This window comes from Ursus americanus, chromosome 14 (assembly GCF_024610735.1).
Source record: "Ursus americanus isolate L20-20 chromosome 14, mUrsAme1.1.p, whole genome shotgun sequence".
NCBI classification, from domain to species: domain Eukaryota; kingdom Metazoa; phylum Chordata; class Mammalia; order Carnivora; family Ursidae; genus Ursus; species Ursus americanus.
Genome location: NC_142140.1, coordinates 31,811,030 through 31,826,031, shown reverse-complemented (window position 1 = coordinate 31,826,031; position 15,002 = coordinate 31,811,030). Strand labels below are relative to the sequence as shown.

The 15,002-nt window shown below is 43.0% G+C and overlaps 1 protein-coding gene across 6 annotated transcripts in view; it reads left to right on the top strand.

Annotated features, from left to right (window-relative positions):
• The window catches only part of ABHD6 (abhydrolase domain containing 6, acylglycerol lipase), a 76,237-nt gene that overhangs the window by 39,492 nt on the left and 21,743 nt on the right, over nucleotides 1–15,002 (top strand). For all 6 annotated transcript variants that reach the window (XM_045807454.2, XM_087866916.1, XM_087866918.1 and 3 more), the window contains 2 exons: nucleotides 2,054–2,197; nucleotides 13,986–14,142. In XM_045807454.2, the coding sequence (XP_045663410.1) occupies nucleotides 2,079–2,197; nucleotides 13,986–14,142 (276 nt within the window). In that variant the 5' untranslated portion in view covers nucleotides 2,054–2,078. The remainder of the gene's footprint in view (nucleotides 1–2,053; nucleotides 2,198–13,985; nucleotides 14,143–15,002) is intronic.

Sequence of the window (15,002 nt, the reverse complement as noted above, 5' to 3'; positions counted from 1 at the left end):
TGTCCATGGAGATGTCCTATCTTCATGGAGAAATTAGGAGTGACAACAGTGTGAGTATTTAACAGCAAAGAGCTTACAAAGATTGGAAAAAGACCATTTGAAAAAAAAAATTTAGACAAAGCAGAGCTTGGTGCAAATGGTATGGGTCCAAGCAGAAACCTGTTTTGTAATCATGACTTTTTCAACTGAGTAACCTTGGACGAGCTACTTAACCTCTGTGTGCCTTAGTTTTCTCAGCCTGTAAAACGGCATAAAACACCCACCTTGCCTGTTGGACAGGACTTGGTGTGCTATACCAGGCGTTGATCACTTTCAGCCCGCTAGCCAAATTCAGCCTGCAGCCTATTTCTAATGAAATCTTATTGGAATACGGTCCCTCCCATTTATTACATGCTGGGTGTGACTGCTTTCTCAGGACAATGACAGATCAAGTAGTTGTGACAGACCCTATGGGGCTCCCAATGCAAAAATATTTATCATCTGGCCCTGTGTTCAGTGACGTTAGTGAGGTCATACCATTACGAATTTATTGTAAAATTGAAATATGTATCGGTTTACAGACGTATGTGAGAGATATCACTTCATTTCTCAAGAAATATAAGGAAGGGTGGGATTTCCGGGATATTAATGCTTTTTCTTGTAGAAGTCTCTGTTTTGTTTGGTGAAATGTTGGTTTGTTCTTAGGCAGCTGGGAATCCTTAGGTTGCAAGGGCCACCCCTGGCGCATGGGTCCTTGCAGGAGTTATTTTCTTGATCAGAGAGGATGGTGGGACTTGCACTATTTCTTATTTCATGAGAAGATGAGCCGTGTTGTGAACTCCTAAAACAGGACAGAGTGAGGGCTCCTGATTCAGCTGTGGTTTCTAGAGCAGCTAGAAATGTGTCAGGCCCTCGTCTAGGTGCTGGAGACACGTAGTAGTCCCTGTCCTCCTGGTACTCGTGTTCCAGCCTTGAGATGTGCCCAGCAAGTCTGCAGGAAGACCTCAGGAAGTGCGCTGAAAACTCCACTGTTGGGATTTGTTCCCTCCTGACTTTTTATTGTATCGTACTTATTTTTGCACAGGCTATACATGTGTAAGTGATAAATAACCAAAAGCTTTAAGAGGTGGACAGTGAAACACAAGTCTTCCTTCTATTCCTGACACCCAGCTACTAGTTCCCCACCTTGGATGGACCTAATGACGTTACACATCCTTTCGATTGATGGTAGCATTCATGTGCACATGACGTTTCCATTTCTTTTAGGTTCTCTGTCCTCTTTAACTTTTTTTAAAAGATTTTATTTGTTTGTTTCTTTGTTTGTTTATTCAGAGCAAAAGTTGCGGGAGGGGCAGAGGGATAGAGAGAATCTCAAGCAGACGCTGCTGAGCGGGGAGCCCTGGGGCTCCATCTCATGACCTTGAGATCATGACCTAGCTGAAATCAAGAGTCAGATGCCCAACAAACTGAGCCACCCAGGCACCCCTGTCCTAACTTTTAATTTTTAAAAATTGCAAACTTCACAGAAAAGTTGAAAGGACACTACCTTGTCACCTTCACCTGAATTCACCAGTGGTTAACATTTATCATATTTGCTATAATGTTCTCTCTTCTCCCCTCCTTGGGCCGCCACATTTTTTTCCCCTTAATTTTTAAAAGTGAGTGGCAGAAACAAACACTGAGTAGCAGATATCACTCTTCTCGCCACTTAATACTTCAGCAGACATCTCCTAGGAGCAAAGATACCCTCTTACGTATAAACATAACCACAATTTCATCCCCCCCGCTTAAGAATTGTGTCGCTGATACAGTAATATTATCTCATATCTGGTCCTTACTCAGACTTCCTCATTGGCTTTACCGATGTCCTTTATAGCTTAAAAAAAATCCGGGATCCTCTCAGGGATTCTTTGTTATATTTAGTTTTTATGCCGATTTAGATTTTTTAAGCGCTTGTCAGCTTTTGTTCTCTCCTGACCTTTACTCTCATTCTGGGTCCTTCTGTCTTCCACTCTGCTTCTTCATCTTTTGTCTTGAGACAGAGTTTCAATATTTACTCTCTTCGGCCCTGCAGGTGTCAGCCAATCTTAAAGAGCAGGATGGATCTTGACGTGGTTAACATGTTCGTCATTGCGGGCGGGACGCTGGCCATCCCAATCCTGGCATTTGTAGCCTCGTTTCTCCTATGGCCTTCAGCGCTGATAAAAATCTATTACTGGTAAGTTAATTTTATAATTCAAGTATTCGAGAGTATCATAATAACAGTGTCTTCTTCTTTGCTTATCCTTTTGGTGGCGGTTTTTCAACACTTTATCATGAAATTTTTCAAACATACAGGAAAGTTGAAAGACATCCTGTCTTGAGTCTGGGGAGTGTTCTTGAAGAATTGGTGGTAACTCGTCACTGGGTAAATTATTTCTGGTTTCTGATAGCATCTTTGCCTGGGAGGCCACCCTCACTCCCAGAGTCACTGATTCTATCTTCAGACAAGGATCGTGCATGGTTATGGGAGCTCCTTTGGTATTTTCTTGGTCGTTGGATTCTGACCCAGCCATGTCCTGACAGGTGCAGTGATGTGCACTGAAAAATGAGGTGGAAAGACCAGGGAGGAGATGGCATGGGTAGGACAGAATGGGTTTTAGGATTGTTCTAAACGTGTTCATTAGTAAAGGGACAGAAAGAAAAAGAAGTTTCCAGAATTGTTATCAGTCTTAGACCATCTTTGCGAGTCTTGCCGTATCTGTAGAACAGCTCTACTTTCCTTTTGTATTTTCTTTAGAGTAAGTCACTCTCTTTACCTTAAATCGATTTAAGAGTGATATAAATATTACTACTGTAAGCAGAAAATTTGTTTGCCGTGCTTGCCATAAATATATAAATTAATATTAAAAAGTAAAACTGAGCACAGTGCCGTTCAACGGTGTTCTTCAACTCCAGCCTACCAAAGACTGTGTCTCCTTGCTCTTCGTTACGAAGTCCGGAGAGGTGTGAAAGATGTAGCAGCCCCGAACAGAGCCTTCCTCATGGGTGAAATCAGATTAACAGTTGAAAGGAGATTAGCTTTCTCATGATGTGCTTCACTGACTTTTCATGCCATGGTCCATTTACCAAATAAAATCACCCTTCGTGCCCCACAGTGTGTGTCCCCTGGCGAAGGCAATCCCAAAATAGCCCTGGTTCCTCTCTGTGCCACACGGAGAAGGGAAGCGCATTGAGATTTAACCAGGACTCCGGCAGTTAGAATCGCTTTCTATGCACAGAGGAAAGAACGCGGAGAGGTTGCACTCGTGCCCTTTATCTGCTCTCCTTTCTGGCTCCCTTTTGTTTCATTAGAGTGTGGAATTTTCCGCCTGCCCGCTGGGCTCTGATCCTTGAAAAGAAGCTAATTGAACAGAAGGGAGCTTTTCATCCTGCACTCTCCCGCTCCCTCTTGGAGGGGGGGTGGTGGTGGTGACCCTTTCACAGGGTTACTCGGGACCCACCTCTGCTTCGGGGAAGCTGAGACTCTGGCTGCTTTAGTGCGATTGCCCTGCAGCACCAGCAGCCGGAGAGCTTGGGGGCCAAGGCCCCCCCGTGTGGCCCGTGCCACAGAGAGCCCAGACTCGGGAGCCCCTTGTGGCTCTGCAGGCACCACAGCCCTCCACTCACAAATGCCATCTTTCTTAACTCCAGTCAAGGCAGAGAATACAGTTCAGTGATGGGGCCGTCACCATGGATATGGCTGCAGACAGAGGTGTGATTATATAAAGGCTGGTTCAACCCACCACATGCGGAAACCAGCCTCCATGCTGTGCAGTCCCTCCATCCCCAGCTTCCTTGGGCTGTCAGGGAGAAGGCTTTCAGAGTCAAGAGTGCCAGAATAATTTTGACATTTGAGCTTTGAAAAGAAAAATAACCTCATAGCAAATAATTTACCTTCTTATTGAGTTAAAATTCACATAACATAAAATTCACCATTTTAAAGTGTATAATTCAGTAGTTTTAATATATTCATGGCATTGAAGCACCTGGCCGGCTCAGTCAGAAGAACTTGTGACTCTCGATCTCAGGATCATGAGTTTGACCCCGAAGTTGGATATAGAGATTACTTAAAAAATTTTTAAATAAAAACTAAAAAAAATACACACACACACACACACACACACACACACACAGTGTTGTGTAACCATTACCACTATCTAATTCCAGAACATTTCCATCTTCCCAAAAGGAACCCCCGTACCTGTTTGCAGTCACTCACAGTTTCCCTGTCCCTTCATCCCCTGGCAACTTAAAACTTTGGATTTTCCTATTTTGGCCATTTCATATAAATGAGATCATATAATTTGTGGCATTTAATGTCTGATTTCTTTGACTTAACATGTCTTTAAGGTACATCCATGTTGTAGCATGTGTCAGTATTTCATTATAATGGCTGAATTCTAGCCCATTGTGTGGTTATATGACATACTATGTGTTTAAAAGGACATTTGTATTGTTTCCACTTTTTGCCTATTCTGAATAATGCCACATAGCAAATAATTCACTTTTATTAACAAATAATAGCACTAAAACCCTAAGAGGTCCTGCAGAGCAGAGCATTCAGTCCCTTATTTAAATGACAGTATAGGGGCGCCTGGGTGGCTCAGTGGGTTAAGCATTTCAGGTCATGATCTCAGGGTCCTAGGATCCAGCGCCGAACTGCATCGGGCTCCCTGCTCGACGGGAAGTCTGCTTCTCCCTCTCACTCTCCCTCTGTGCACTCTCGCTCTCTCTCACAAATAAATAAAATCTTTTAAAAAAATGACAGTATAGATGCATGTGATCCTAAAGCCTGCCCATGCCTGTCACCAGCTCAGAGTGGTAGCCAGAGGACAAACACCGTGTTCTTGATTTTATGAACTCAGGCACACAAGCCAAGAGGAAACCCAGCTGGTTGGAGAAAATGAAAATCCTAGAAAACCTTTTGGTTCATGCCAGGTCGTATTGTGGCATAAAGGGTTGTGATGATGGTACCAGAACCCATAATGCTTTACAAAGGGCTATCGGAAGTCCTGTGATTTCCTCCTCCTCCTGCCCCCGTCGCAGTGCACAGCCTGTTTCCTTCATCTTACCTCACTGCAAGTGACATTTACATGGTGGCTGTCATGGGATGAACAGCTTTACCATGAGTCACTTACATCCCTTAACCACAGCTACTCCTCCAAACACCTTGATTTGCTCAGCTACCCATAATGACCACCCCCGTGGAGTCACTTTGCAGAGCTAGGTGGGTCAGGTTAATTTTCACGGTTGCTACGTGAACAGGAACAGCAGGCAGTAGAGCTAGCCGGGCATCCCAAACGCCCCAAGCTGCTCTGCCGATGCCCAGAAGGGTGTGGTGTAATCGCAGCAGACTCTCTCCTGTACATCTCTCTGAGATCTTCTGAGCTCCTTAGGGAATAGGAACACGTGGACCCCAGTAGACCATGGCTGCTCTTCAGAGCTGCTCTCTAGGTCTCAGTGTCCCTGGAGCATGGCCAGCCTCTCTCCACAGCAATGTGGACCATGGTTGCCCCTGTAGGAGGCACCAGATGCTTTGCTGTGAGTCAACAGAGAACCACAGTTGGAGGTGCTGGGGCCACTGTGGGTGACATCAGAGGCAGTTCGCAGGATGAAAGAGACTGGGGTTTTTAAAGATTTTTATTTTCCCTGAAGAAACCCAGTTGTGACATAAAAGTAAGAAATCATAAATATAAGAGAAAAAGATGGACAAGAATTGAAAAAGAAAAAAGAAAACTACCATTGTTTGCAGATGACAGGATTGTGTTCATAGAAAGTCCAAAGGAATCTATGGATAATTTTTGGGAATTAATAAGTGAGTTTGGCAAGATTGCTAAATACAAGATAAGTAAACAAAAATCAGTTATATTCTTATATGACAGCAACGAAAGATGGAAAATTAAAAAAAATTTAATGATACTATTTACTGTTGTATCAACAAATACAGAATACCTAAGGATAAATCTAAAGAACAATATGGAAGGCTTCTGGACAGAAAACTATGAAGTATTAGAGAGATTTTGAAAGACCTAAAGTAATGGAGATATAGGCAGTATTTGTGAGTTGGAAGACTTTCTTATCACAGGGATGTCGGATTTCCCTAAAATGATACATAGTTCAATGTGCACCATTTAAAATCCCAAGCAGGTTTTTTTTTTAAAAGAGATTTTATTCATTTATTTGAGAGACAGAGATCATGAGTTGGGAGGATGGGCAGAGGAAAAGAGAGAGGAAGTCTCCCCACTGAGCAGGGAGCCCAATGCAGGACTCGATCCCAGGACCCTGGGATCATGACCTGGGCTGAAGGCAGATGCTTAACTGACTGAGCCACCAAGGCGTCCCCCCAGCTGTTTTTTTTTTTTTTAAATATGGAATTTAATAAACTGCTTCTTAAATTTATAAAGAAAAGCAAAGAGCCAATTAAGCAAGACGGTCTTGAAGAGGAACAATGTGAGATGATTTACATGACCAGCTGTCAAACCTAATTATAAAGCAAAAATAAATCAAGGCAGCATAAAATTGGCACGAAGAAGGGCAAAGCAACGGGACAGGAGAGCCCAGGAACAGATGCACATAGATACAGTCTCTGAATTATGACAAAGGTAGCACTGCTTTGCAGCGGGGGAAGGGGGCTGTGTCAACTAGATATCCATCTGGGAGAAAAGTTCATCGTGACCCCTTTGGTAGGCAGAATTACTAAAATAGCCCTACAAAGATCTCTCTCTCTAATCCCGGAACCTGTGAATATGATGACAAATCACTCCCACAGTCGTTATGTTATATACGTACGGTTGACCTACAGACAAGATTATCCGAGGAAGCCTGATCTAGTCCTTTAAATATTAGCCCTTTAAAAGTGGAGGGTTCGAAGCACGAGAAAGACTCAGTGCTAATGCTAGTTTGAAGTCGGAGAGAGGACCCCACGAGAAGGAATGCCAGTGGGCTCTAGGAGCAGACAGCCCCTGGCCGACAACCAGCAAGACGGCAGGGACCTAGGTCCTAGACCACAGGGAACGGAATCCTGCTAATAACCTGAATAATAAGCTTAGAAGCTGAGTCCTTCCCGGAGCTTCCAGATCGGAGCCGGCTGGTGCCTTGATTTCAGCTTTGTGATATCTTCAGAAGAGAAACTCGGCTAAGCTCACGCCTGACCTACAGAACCGTGAGTTAATACATGAGTGTTGTTTTAAGCTGCTAAGCTTGGTAATTTGTAAAGCAGCCATAAAAAAGAATACAGCCTCATCTACAGCCTGTACCATGCACAAAAATCAAATCCAGGTGGATTATAGACCGAAACGAAACAATAAAGCTTTTGTAAGAAAACATAGAAAAACCTCACAACAGAGGTTACCCAAATGGCCAGTAAACATATGTAATGGCGCTCAACTTCTTTGGCCATGCAGGAAATTTAATCAATGAAAACCACAAGGAGAGGCCATTTCCCACCCACCAGGATGGCTAAAGTGAAACAGGCTAACAATTCCAAGTATGGGCCAGGATGTTGTATTCATATCCTAGAGCTGCTGTGATAAATGGCCACAATCTGGGTGACTTAAAACAACAGAAATGTATTCTCTCACAGTTCTGCAGGTTGGAAAACTAAATCAAGGTGTTGGCAAGGTTGGTTCCTTCTGGTGGCTCTGAGGGAGCATTTGTTCAGTGGCTCTTCCCTAGCTTCTGGTGACTGTGAGCTATCCCGGGCATTCTTTGACTTGTAAATATGTCCTTCATATGTAGACGTGTTGCTCGGCTGTTTGCCTCTATATGTCATATGGTGGTGTTCCTTTGGTGTGTTTCTGGGTCCACATTTAGCCTTTTTATATGAGTGCACCAGCCATATTGGATTTGGGGCCAACTGTAATCTAGTATGACCTCAACTCGATTATATCTGGAAAGATGCTGTTTCCAAATAAGGTCATATCCACAGGTTCCAGATAGACATGAAATTGGGGGACATACTATTCAACCCAGTATGGATGTGGAGCAACTAGAGTCTGGCATCTTGTTGATGAAAGTGTAAACTGGGGCACCTGGGTGGCTCAGTTTGTTAAGCATCTGCCTTCGGCTCAGGTCATGATCCCACGGTCCTCGGATCAAGCCCCACATTATGCTCCCTGCTCAGCGGGGAGCTTGCTTCTCCCTCTGCCTCTGCCCCCTGCTCGCGTTCTCTCTCTCTCTGTCTTTCTATCTCAAATACATAAACAAATAAAATCTTTAAAAAAAAAAAGTGTAAATTGGTTTGGAAAACTTTTTGTCAATATGACCCCCTCATTTCATGCGATAGAAATATGTGTGTAGTACATATATATATATAGAGAGAGAGAGATCAAAAGACATATAAAAGAATGTCCCATAGCAGCTTCATTTATAGAACCTCCAAACTGGAAACAACAGTGTCTATTAATACCATAATAGATAAGTGAATAAAGGTATAGTTGTGCCACTATTCATATAGCATTCAGTGGAAAGGATAGAACTTATATTCTACCACACAAACATAATATTGAATGAAGGAAGTCAGATACAAACAAATACTTATCGTATGGTAAAGTTCTGAAACAGCAGAACTGTCCTGAAGAGGCAAAGGGAGGCAGGGGTTACCTTTGGGGGTGGTGATGGGGAAAGACACAAGATAGGCACCTAGGATGCTGGTCATATTCTAGATCCTAATCTGGGTCAGATGCTGGGTTCATTCGTTTTGTGCAAATTCATCAGGCCGTACGCTTAAAATGCGTGCAATTTTTCTATATGATTTATGCTTCAGTTAAAGGTTTCTCTAAAAAATAACAATGAAGGATGTAGAGAAATTGGACCACTTGTGTACTGCTTGTGGGAATGTAAAATTGTGCAACCACTTTGGCAAGGAGTCTGGCAGTTCCTCAAAGGCTTCTTTAAAAAAAGCTACCATATGATCCAGCAATTCCACGCCTAGGTGAGCTGAGAACACCCAAGAGAACTGAAAACATGTGTCCACAGAAAAGTTGTGCGTGAATGTTCATAGTGCCATTATTTAGCTCCTAAGAGCTAAAAAGGAGAAACAACCCAAATGTCCATGAACCGATGACTGGATAAACAAGTGTGCATATCCATATGATGGAATATGATTTAGCCTTAAAAAAGAGTGGGGCACTAGACGCCTGGGTGGCTCAGTCAGTTAAGCATCTGCCTTTGGCTCAGGTCCTGATCCTGGGGTCCTGGGATCAAGTCCCGCATTGGGCTCCCTGCTTGGCGGGGAGACATGAAGTAAACACAAAGAGACACGAAGGAAACTAGTGGTTGTCAGGACCTATAGGGAGGAGAGTGAGTGCTAATCGGTGTGGATTTCTTCTTTCTTTCTTTCTTTCTTTCTTTCTTTCTTTCTTTCTTTCTTTCTTCTTTCCTTTTCTTTCTTTCCTTTTCTCTTTCTTTCTTTCTTTCTTTCTTTCTTTCTTTCTTTCTTTCTTTCTTTCAGTAAAATATACATAACATAAAATTTACCATCCCGTTTTAAAGTATACAGTTCAGTCTTCTTTCTTTTTGATGAAAATGTTCCAGATACAGATAGTGGTGATAGTTGCACCACTTTGTGAATATACTTTTAAAAAAAATCCTCAGTTGTACCCTTTAAAAAGGTGACTTTTACGGTATGTTAATTACATGTCAATAAAAAGAAATCTATACTCAACATCCTAGTCATTAGGGAAATGCAAATCAAAACCACAGTGAGATACTACACACCCATTAGGGTGGCTATTATATATATTATTTTTATTTTATTTTATTTTATTTATTTATTTTTTAGGGTGCCTATTTAAAAAAAACAGAAGGGGCGCCTGTGTGGCTCAGTCGTTAAGCGTCTGCCTTTGGCTCGAGGCGTGATCCCGGAGGTCTGGGATCGAGCCCCACATCAGGCTCCTCGGCTGGGAGCCTGTTTCTTCCTCTCCAACTCCCCCTGCTTGTGTTCCCTCTCTCGCTGGCTGTCTGTCTTTGTCAAATAAATAAATAAAATCTTAAAAAAAAAAAACAGAAAACAAGTGTTGGTGAGAATTTAGAGAAACCCTTGTTCATTGCTGGTAGAAAGGTGAAATAGTACAGCTGCTGTGGACAAATTTAGTAGTTCCTCAGAAAAGTTACACATAGAATTACCTTATGATCCAACGGTTCTACTTTTGGGTATATACCCCAAAGACTTAAAAGCAGGGACTCAAACAGACATCTATATACCGATGTTCACAGCAACATTTCTCACAATAGCCAGTAAAATGAAACTATCCAAATACTCATCAATAGATGCATGATAAACAAAATGTACCTATATACCATGGAATAGTATTCAGTTTTTAAAAGGAATGAAATTCTAGGGGCGCCTGGGTGGCTCAGTCAGTTAAGTGTCTGCCTTTGGCTCGGGTCATTATCCCAGGATCTTGGGATCGAGCCCCGCATCAGGCTTCATGCTTGGTGGAGAGCCTGTTTCTCCCTCTCCCCCTGCTTGTGTGCTCTCACTGTCTCTTGCTCTGTCAAATAAATAAATGAAATCTTAAAAAAAAAAAATGACATTCTGATACCTGCTCCAACATGGATGAACCTTGAAATCATTATGCTCAGTGGAATAAGCCAGACACAAAAGAACAATGTTGTATGAATCTACTTATATGAGGTACCTAGGATAGGCAGACTCATAGAGATAGAAAGTAGAATAGAGGTTATCAGGGGCTGAGGGGAAGAGGGGAATAGGGTTATAGAATTTCTGTTTGGGATGATGAAAAAGTTCTAGAAATGGATGGTAGTGATGGTTGATGGTGGTGATGGTTGATGGTTGATGTACAGCATTGTGACTGTACTTAATGCCACTGACTTGTGTGGTTAAAATAGTGAATCTTCAAGGGGCACCTGGGTGGCTCAGTCAGTTGAGTGTCAGTCTTCGGCTCAGGTCATGATCTCAGGGTCCTGAGATCAAGGTCTGCGTCGGGCTCCCTGCTTAGCGGGGAGTCTGCTTCTCCTTCTCCCTCTGCCCTCCCCCCATGCTTGCTCTCTCTCTCAAATAAATAAAATCTTTTTAAAAAATGGTGGATCTTCCGATGCATATTTTACCACAATAAAAAGAAAGAAAGAAAGAAAGAAAGAAATGTTGAAGTACTTTTCTCCAGAGGTTCTTGTAACCTAGTAACATTGAGACTTACAGGATGAAGGGTCTGTACCCTGGAGGAGTGTATTATGTATGCAATGGAGTAGCCATCACTCAGCCATAAAAAAGAAAGACTTTGCCATTTATGACAATGTGGTTGTACCCAGAGGGTATAAGGCTAAGTGATATTTCAGTCAGACAAAGAGAAATACTGGGTGACTTCACTTCTGTGAGGAATCTAAAAAACAAATGAACAAGCAAAAACCAGAAACAAAATCATAAATACAGAAAACAAACCGGTGATTGCCAATGGGGAAGTGGCTGGGGGTTTGGGCAAAATAGGTGAAAGGGATTAAGATGTACAACATTCCAGTTATAGAATAAATGAGTCGTGGAGGTGAAAAGTACAGCAGAGGGAGTATGGTCAAGAATACTGTAAAAACAGGGGCGCCTGGGTGGCGCAGTCGTTGAGCGTCTGCCTTTGGCTCAGGGCGTGATCCTGGCGTACCGGGATCGAGCCCCACATCGGGTTCCTCCGCTGGGAGCCTGCTTCTTCCTCTCCCACTCCCCTGCTGTGTTCCCTCTCTCGCTGGCTGTCTCTCTGTCACATAAATAAATAAAATCTTTAAAAAAAAAAAAAAAAAGAATACTGTAAAAACAGTATGCTGTCACATGCTGGCGAATGGTGGCAGATGGCGGCTATGCTGTGGTGAGCACCGAGTAATGTGTACGATTGTCCAAGCACTGTATTGTATACCTGAAACTAATAAAACATTGGCAACTATACTTTAATTTTTAAAAAAGATCATACAGTCAATAAATGAATGAACTGGGATATGAATGAAAGAATGAATGAATGAGCGAACTCGTGTTATGGTGCCATGATTTAGAATTTTGAAACATGCTTGCTTTGTCATAAGAGCTTTTAAGCTAGCCAGTGTTATTTTTAATGTTTTGAATGGGGAATGCATTTCATTGAAAAAGGAAAGTGGTAAAAGTCTCCCTCCTACCCCTGTTCCCTTTCTACCACCTGCTTCTCCCTAGAATCCCTGCTCTGCTCCAAATACTCACCTTAATAGCATCTGGTATATGCTCTCATGCTTTTTGTATGCCGATGCAAGTAAATATGAATATATATCCACATCCCCTTCTCCCTTTATTTACACCAAGGGTTAACACTGGTCCTTTAGGCTATTTGCTTTTTGCAAGACTTGGCTACCTCTCTGGTGCAAAGTGTACCACAAAGTGAATCTCTGATTGAATTAATTATCTTTCATCTTGGAGAGATTCTTCATGCAGAGAGTTCAATTTGTTTGATGGTAATTCCATATTGAAATCGAATTCGGGCCAAACTCCAGCACTGCCAAGTCTTACGTAACTGACAGAAGCTGAGCTTTCAACCAGCTGCCATATGTTGTGAGGAATAAAGCCAAGGGATTGATGCAGATAGTTCTTAAGGGTCAAGTTCTGGGGCACCTGGGTGGCTCAGTTGGTTAAGCATCCACCTTCAGCTCGGGTAATGACCCCAGGGCCCTGCCCTGCATCGGGCTCTCTGCTTAGCAGGGAGTCCGTTTTTCCCTCTCCCTCGGCCCCTCCCTCCCAATTCATGCTCCCTCTTGCTATCTCCCTCTCTCTTTCAAATAAATAAGTGAAGTCTTAAAAAGAAAAGTCAAGTTCTCACTCTCAAAATCTTCAGGAGGATCAAACCCTATATATTAGTATATAGTTTTAAATATATATATATACGTATGTATGTGTGTGTGGGGAGGGGGGGTATGACCTTTACTGAGCTTATCCCCCAGAGTGGAAATAATGTCTGTATAAAAACAAATGTTTGTTACTATGACCTCTACATCACAATTAAAACCCAGTCCACTCAATCAAAATCCACTCGTTCAAAATCAATAGCTTCGAAGCCACACTAACTCTTACATAAGGTTAAGACTCAAAAGCAGAAATTTGGTTGGCTGGAAAGCTATTTAAACTTACCACTTGCTCAAATAGAATTATAAAAGGACAAAATTGTGTGTTTCACAGAGATAGAGTCCACTGGACTCACCAACACTGGACAGCTGTCCGAGGGTTTGGTCCTGAGATCATCAGGAATCCAGGCACCCTTTAGACAGTCTTCTGTTGTCCTTTCTCCCCAGTCAGAGACTTGTGGATGTGTGGAATGACACCACCCCCAGCAAACGTAGCCTTGATGTGAGAGGCTGGTGCTTCGCCTCCACGAAGAGCAAGCTGCTACCTTTAAGTTTTGGGATGCATTTCCTGACCATCAGAGTCCCTCTGCAGTGAGGGGGTACTTACTCCGGGGTGGTGTGACACGAATAGCATTCATGGCTCTTCGCCCTAGATTTCGGCTGTCCATGAATATGGCCCACCAGGAACTGCAAGCCAGCTCCCTGCTTGGGGAAACTGCCTTTTTCTTGGCCTTTCTGGCGTTCTTCCCAGCCTTACCCCCAGCCACTTTGAATTCCGCTGTAGCTCCAGCAAGCGAGGCAGAGAAAGGCCAATCGGACAGCCGGAGAGATCCCACCACCTACTCCTTCATCATGCCACCATTCAGACTGCTAAAAATAGAGATACAAATAGATAAACAAAAGGCTATGATGTGTCATACTCCCTCAGAAAACACTCTTTTTTCTCCTCCTAGTTAGAAGTATTAGAAAGGTACATACCAGAATATTGATTTAAGGTGCTTCCTGGAATGGTTTTACTTAGTGGTCCCTGAGGGTGAAGCTCAGGGGGACTCCAGAGACCTATGGGGAGGAGGGGGAGAGGAGCTGGGAAGTAGGACTACAGACAGGCCATGAGCCCCTCCCAAAGCCCCTTCTCTGGAGCTTGCTGATTTGGTCTCACCTTTATTTTTATTCCCCAGGTACTGGCGGAGAACATTGGGCATGCAGGTCCGCTATGTTTACCACGAGGACTATCAGTTCTGTTATTCCTTCCGGGGCAGGCCTGGGCACAAACCGTCCATCCTCATGCTCCATGGGTTCTCTGCACACAAGGATATGTGGCTCAGTGTGGTCAAGGTATGGTTCTAGGTTCTTCTCTCTCAACAGGGTGTCACTCAGTAAAGAAAAGGGTGTCTACTTGCATGTGATGTTATCTGCAATGATGGAAAGCCAAGGGAACCCAGAACTGTGGCTCAAATCATCTTAAAACTAATTCAGTATAGGGGTGGCTGGCTGGCTTAGTCGGTAGAGCATGTGACTCTAGATCTCAGGGGTTGTAAGTTCAACCCCTGTGTTGGGCATGGAGCCGACTTAAAACACACACACACACACACACACACACACACACACACACTAAACTAATTCGGTATACAGTTAAACCTTGAACAATATGGGGGTTAAGGGAGCCCACCCACGATGCAGTCAAAAATTCGTGTACAGCTTTTTTGCTTCCCCCAAATTTAACTATGAATAGTCTACTGTTTACCAGGAGCCTTACCAATAACATAAATGGTCAATTAACACATATTTTGTATGTCATAGGTATTATATACTGTATTCTTACAATAAAACAAGCTAGAGAAAAGAAAATGTTATAGAGGCACCTGGGTGGTTCAGTTGGTTAAGTGTCTGCCTTTGGCTCAGGTCGTGATCTTCAGGTCCTGGGATCGAGCCCCATGTTGGGCGATCTGCTCAATGGGGAGCCTGCTTCTGCCTCTCCCTCTGCCTGCTGCTCCCCTTGGTTGTGTGCTCTCTCTTTCTCTCTCAAATAAATAAAATCTTAAAAAAAAAAAAAAGAAAATCATAAGGAAGAAAAAATACATGTACTGCACTATATAAAAAAAAAATTCGTGTCTAAGTGGACCTGCACAGTTCAAACCCATGTTGTTTGAGGATCACCTGTGTTATTCAGATCCTTTTGTCAGACGAAAGTTACA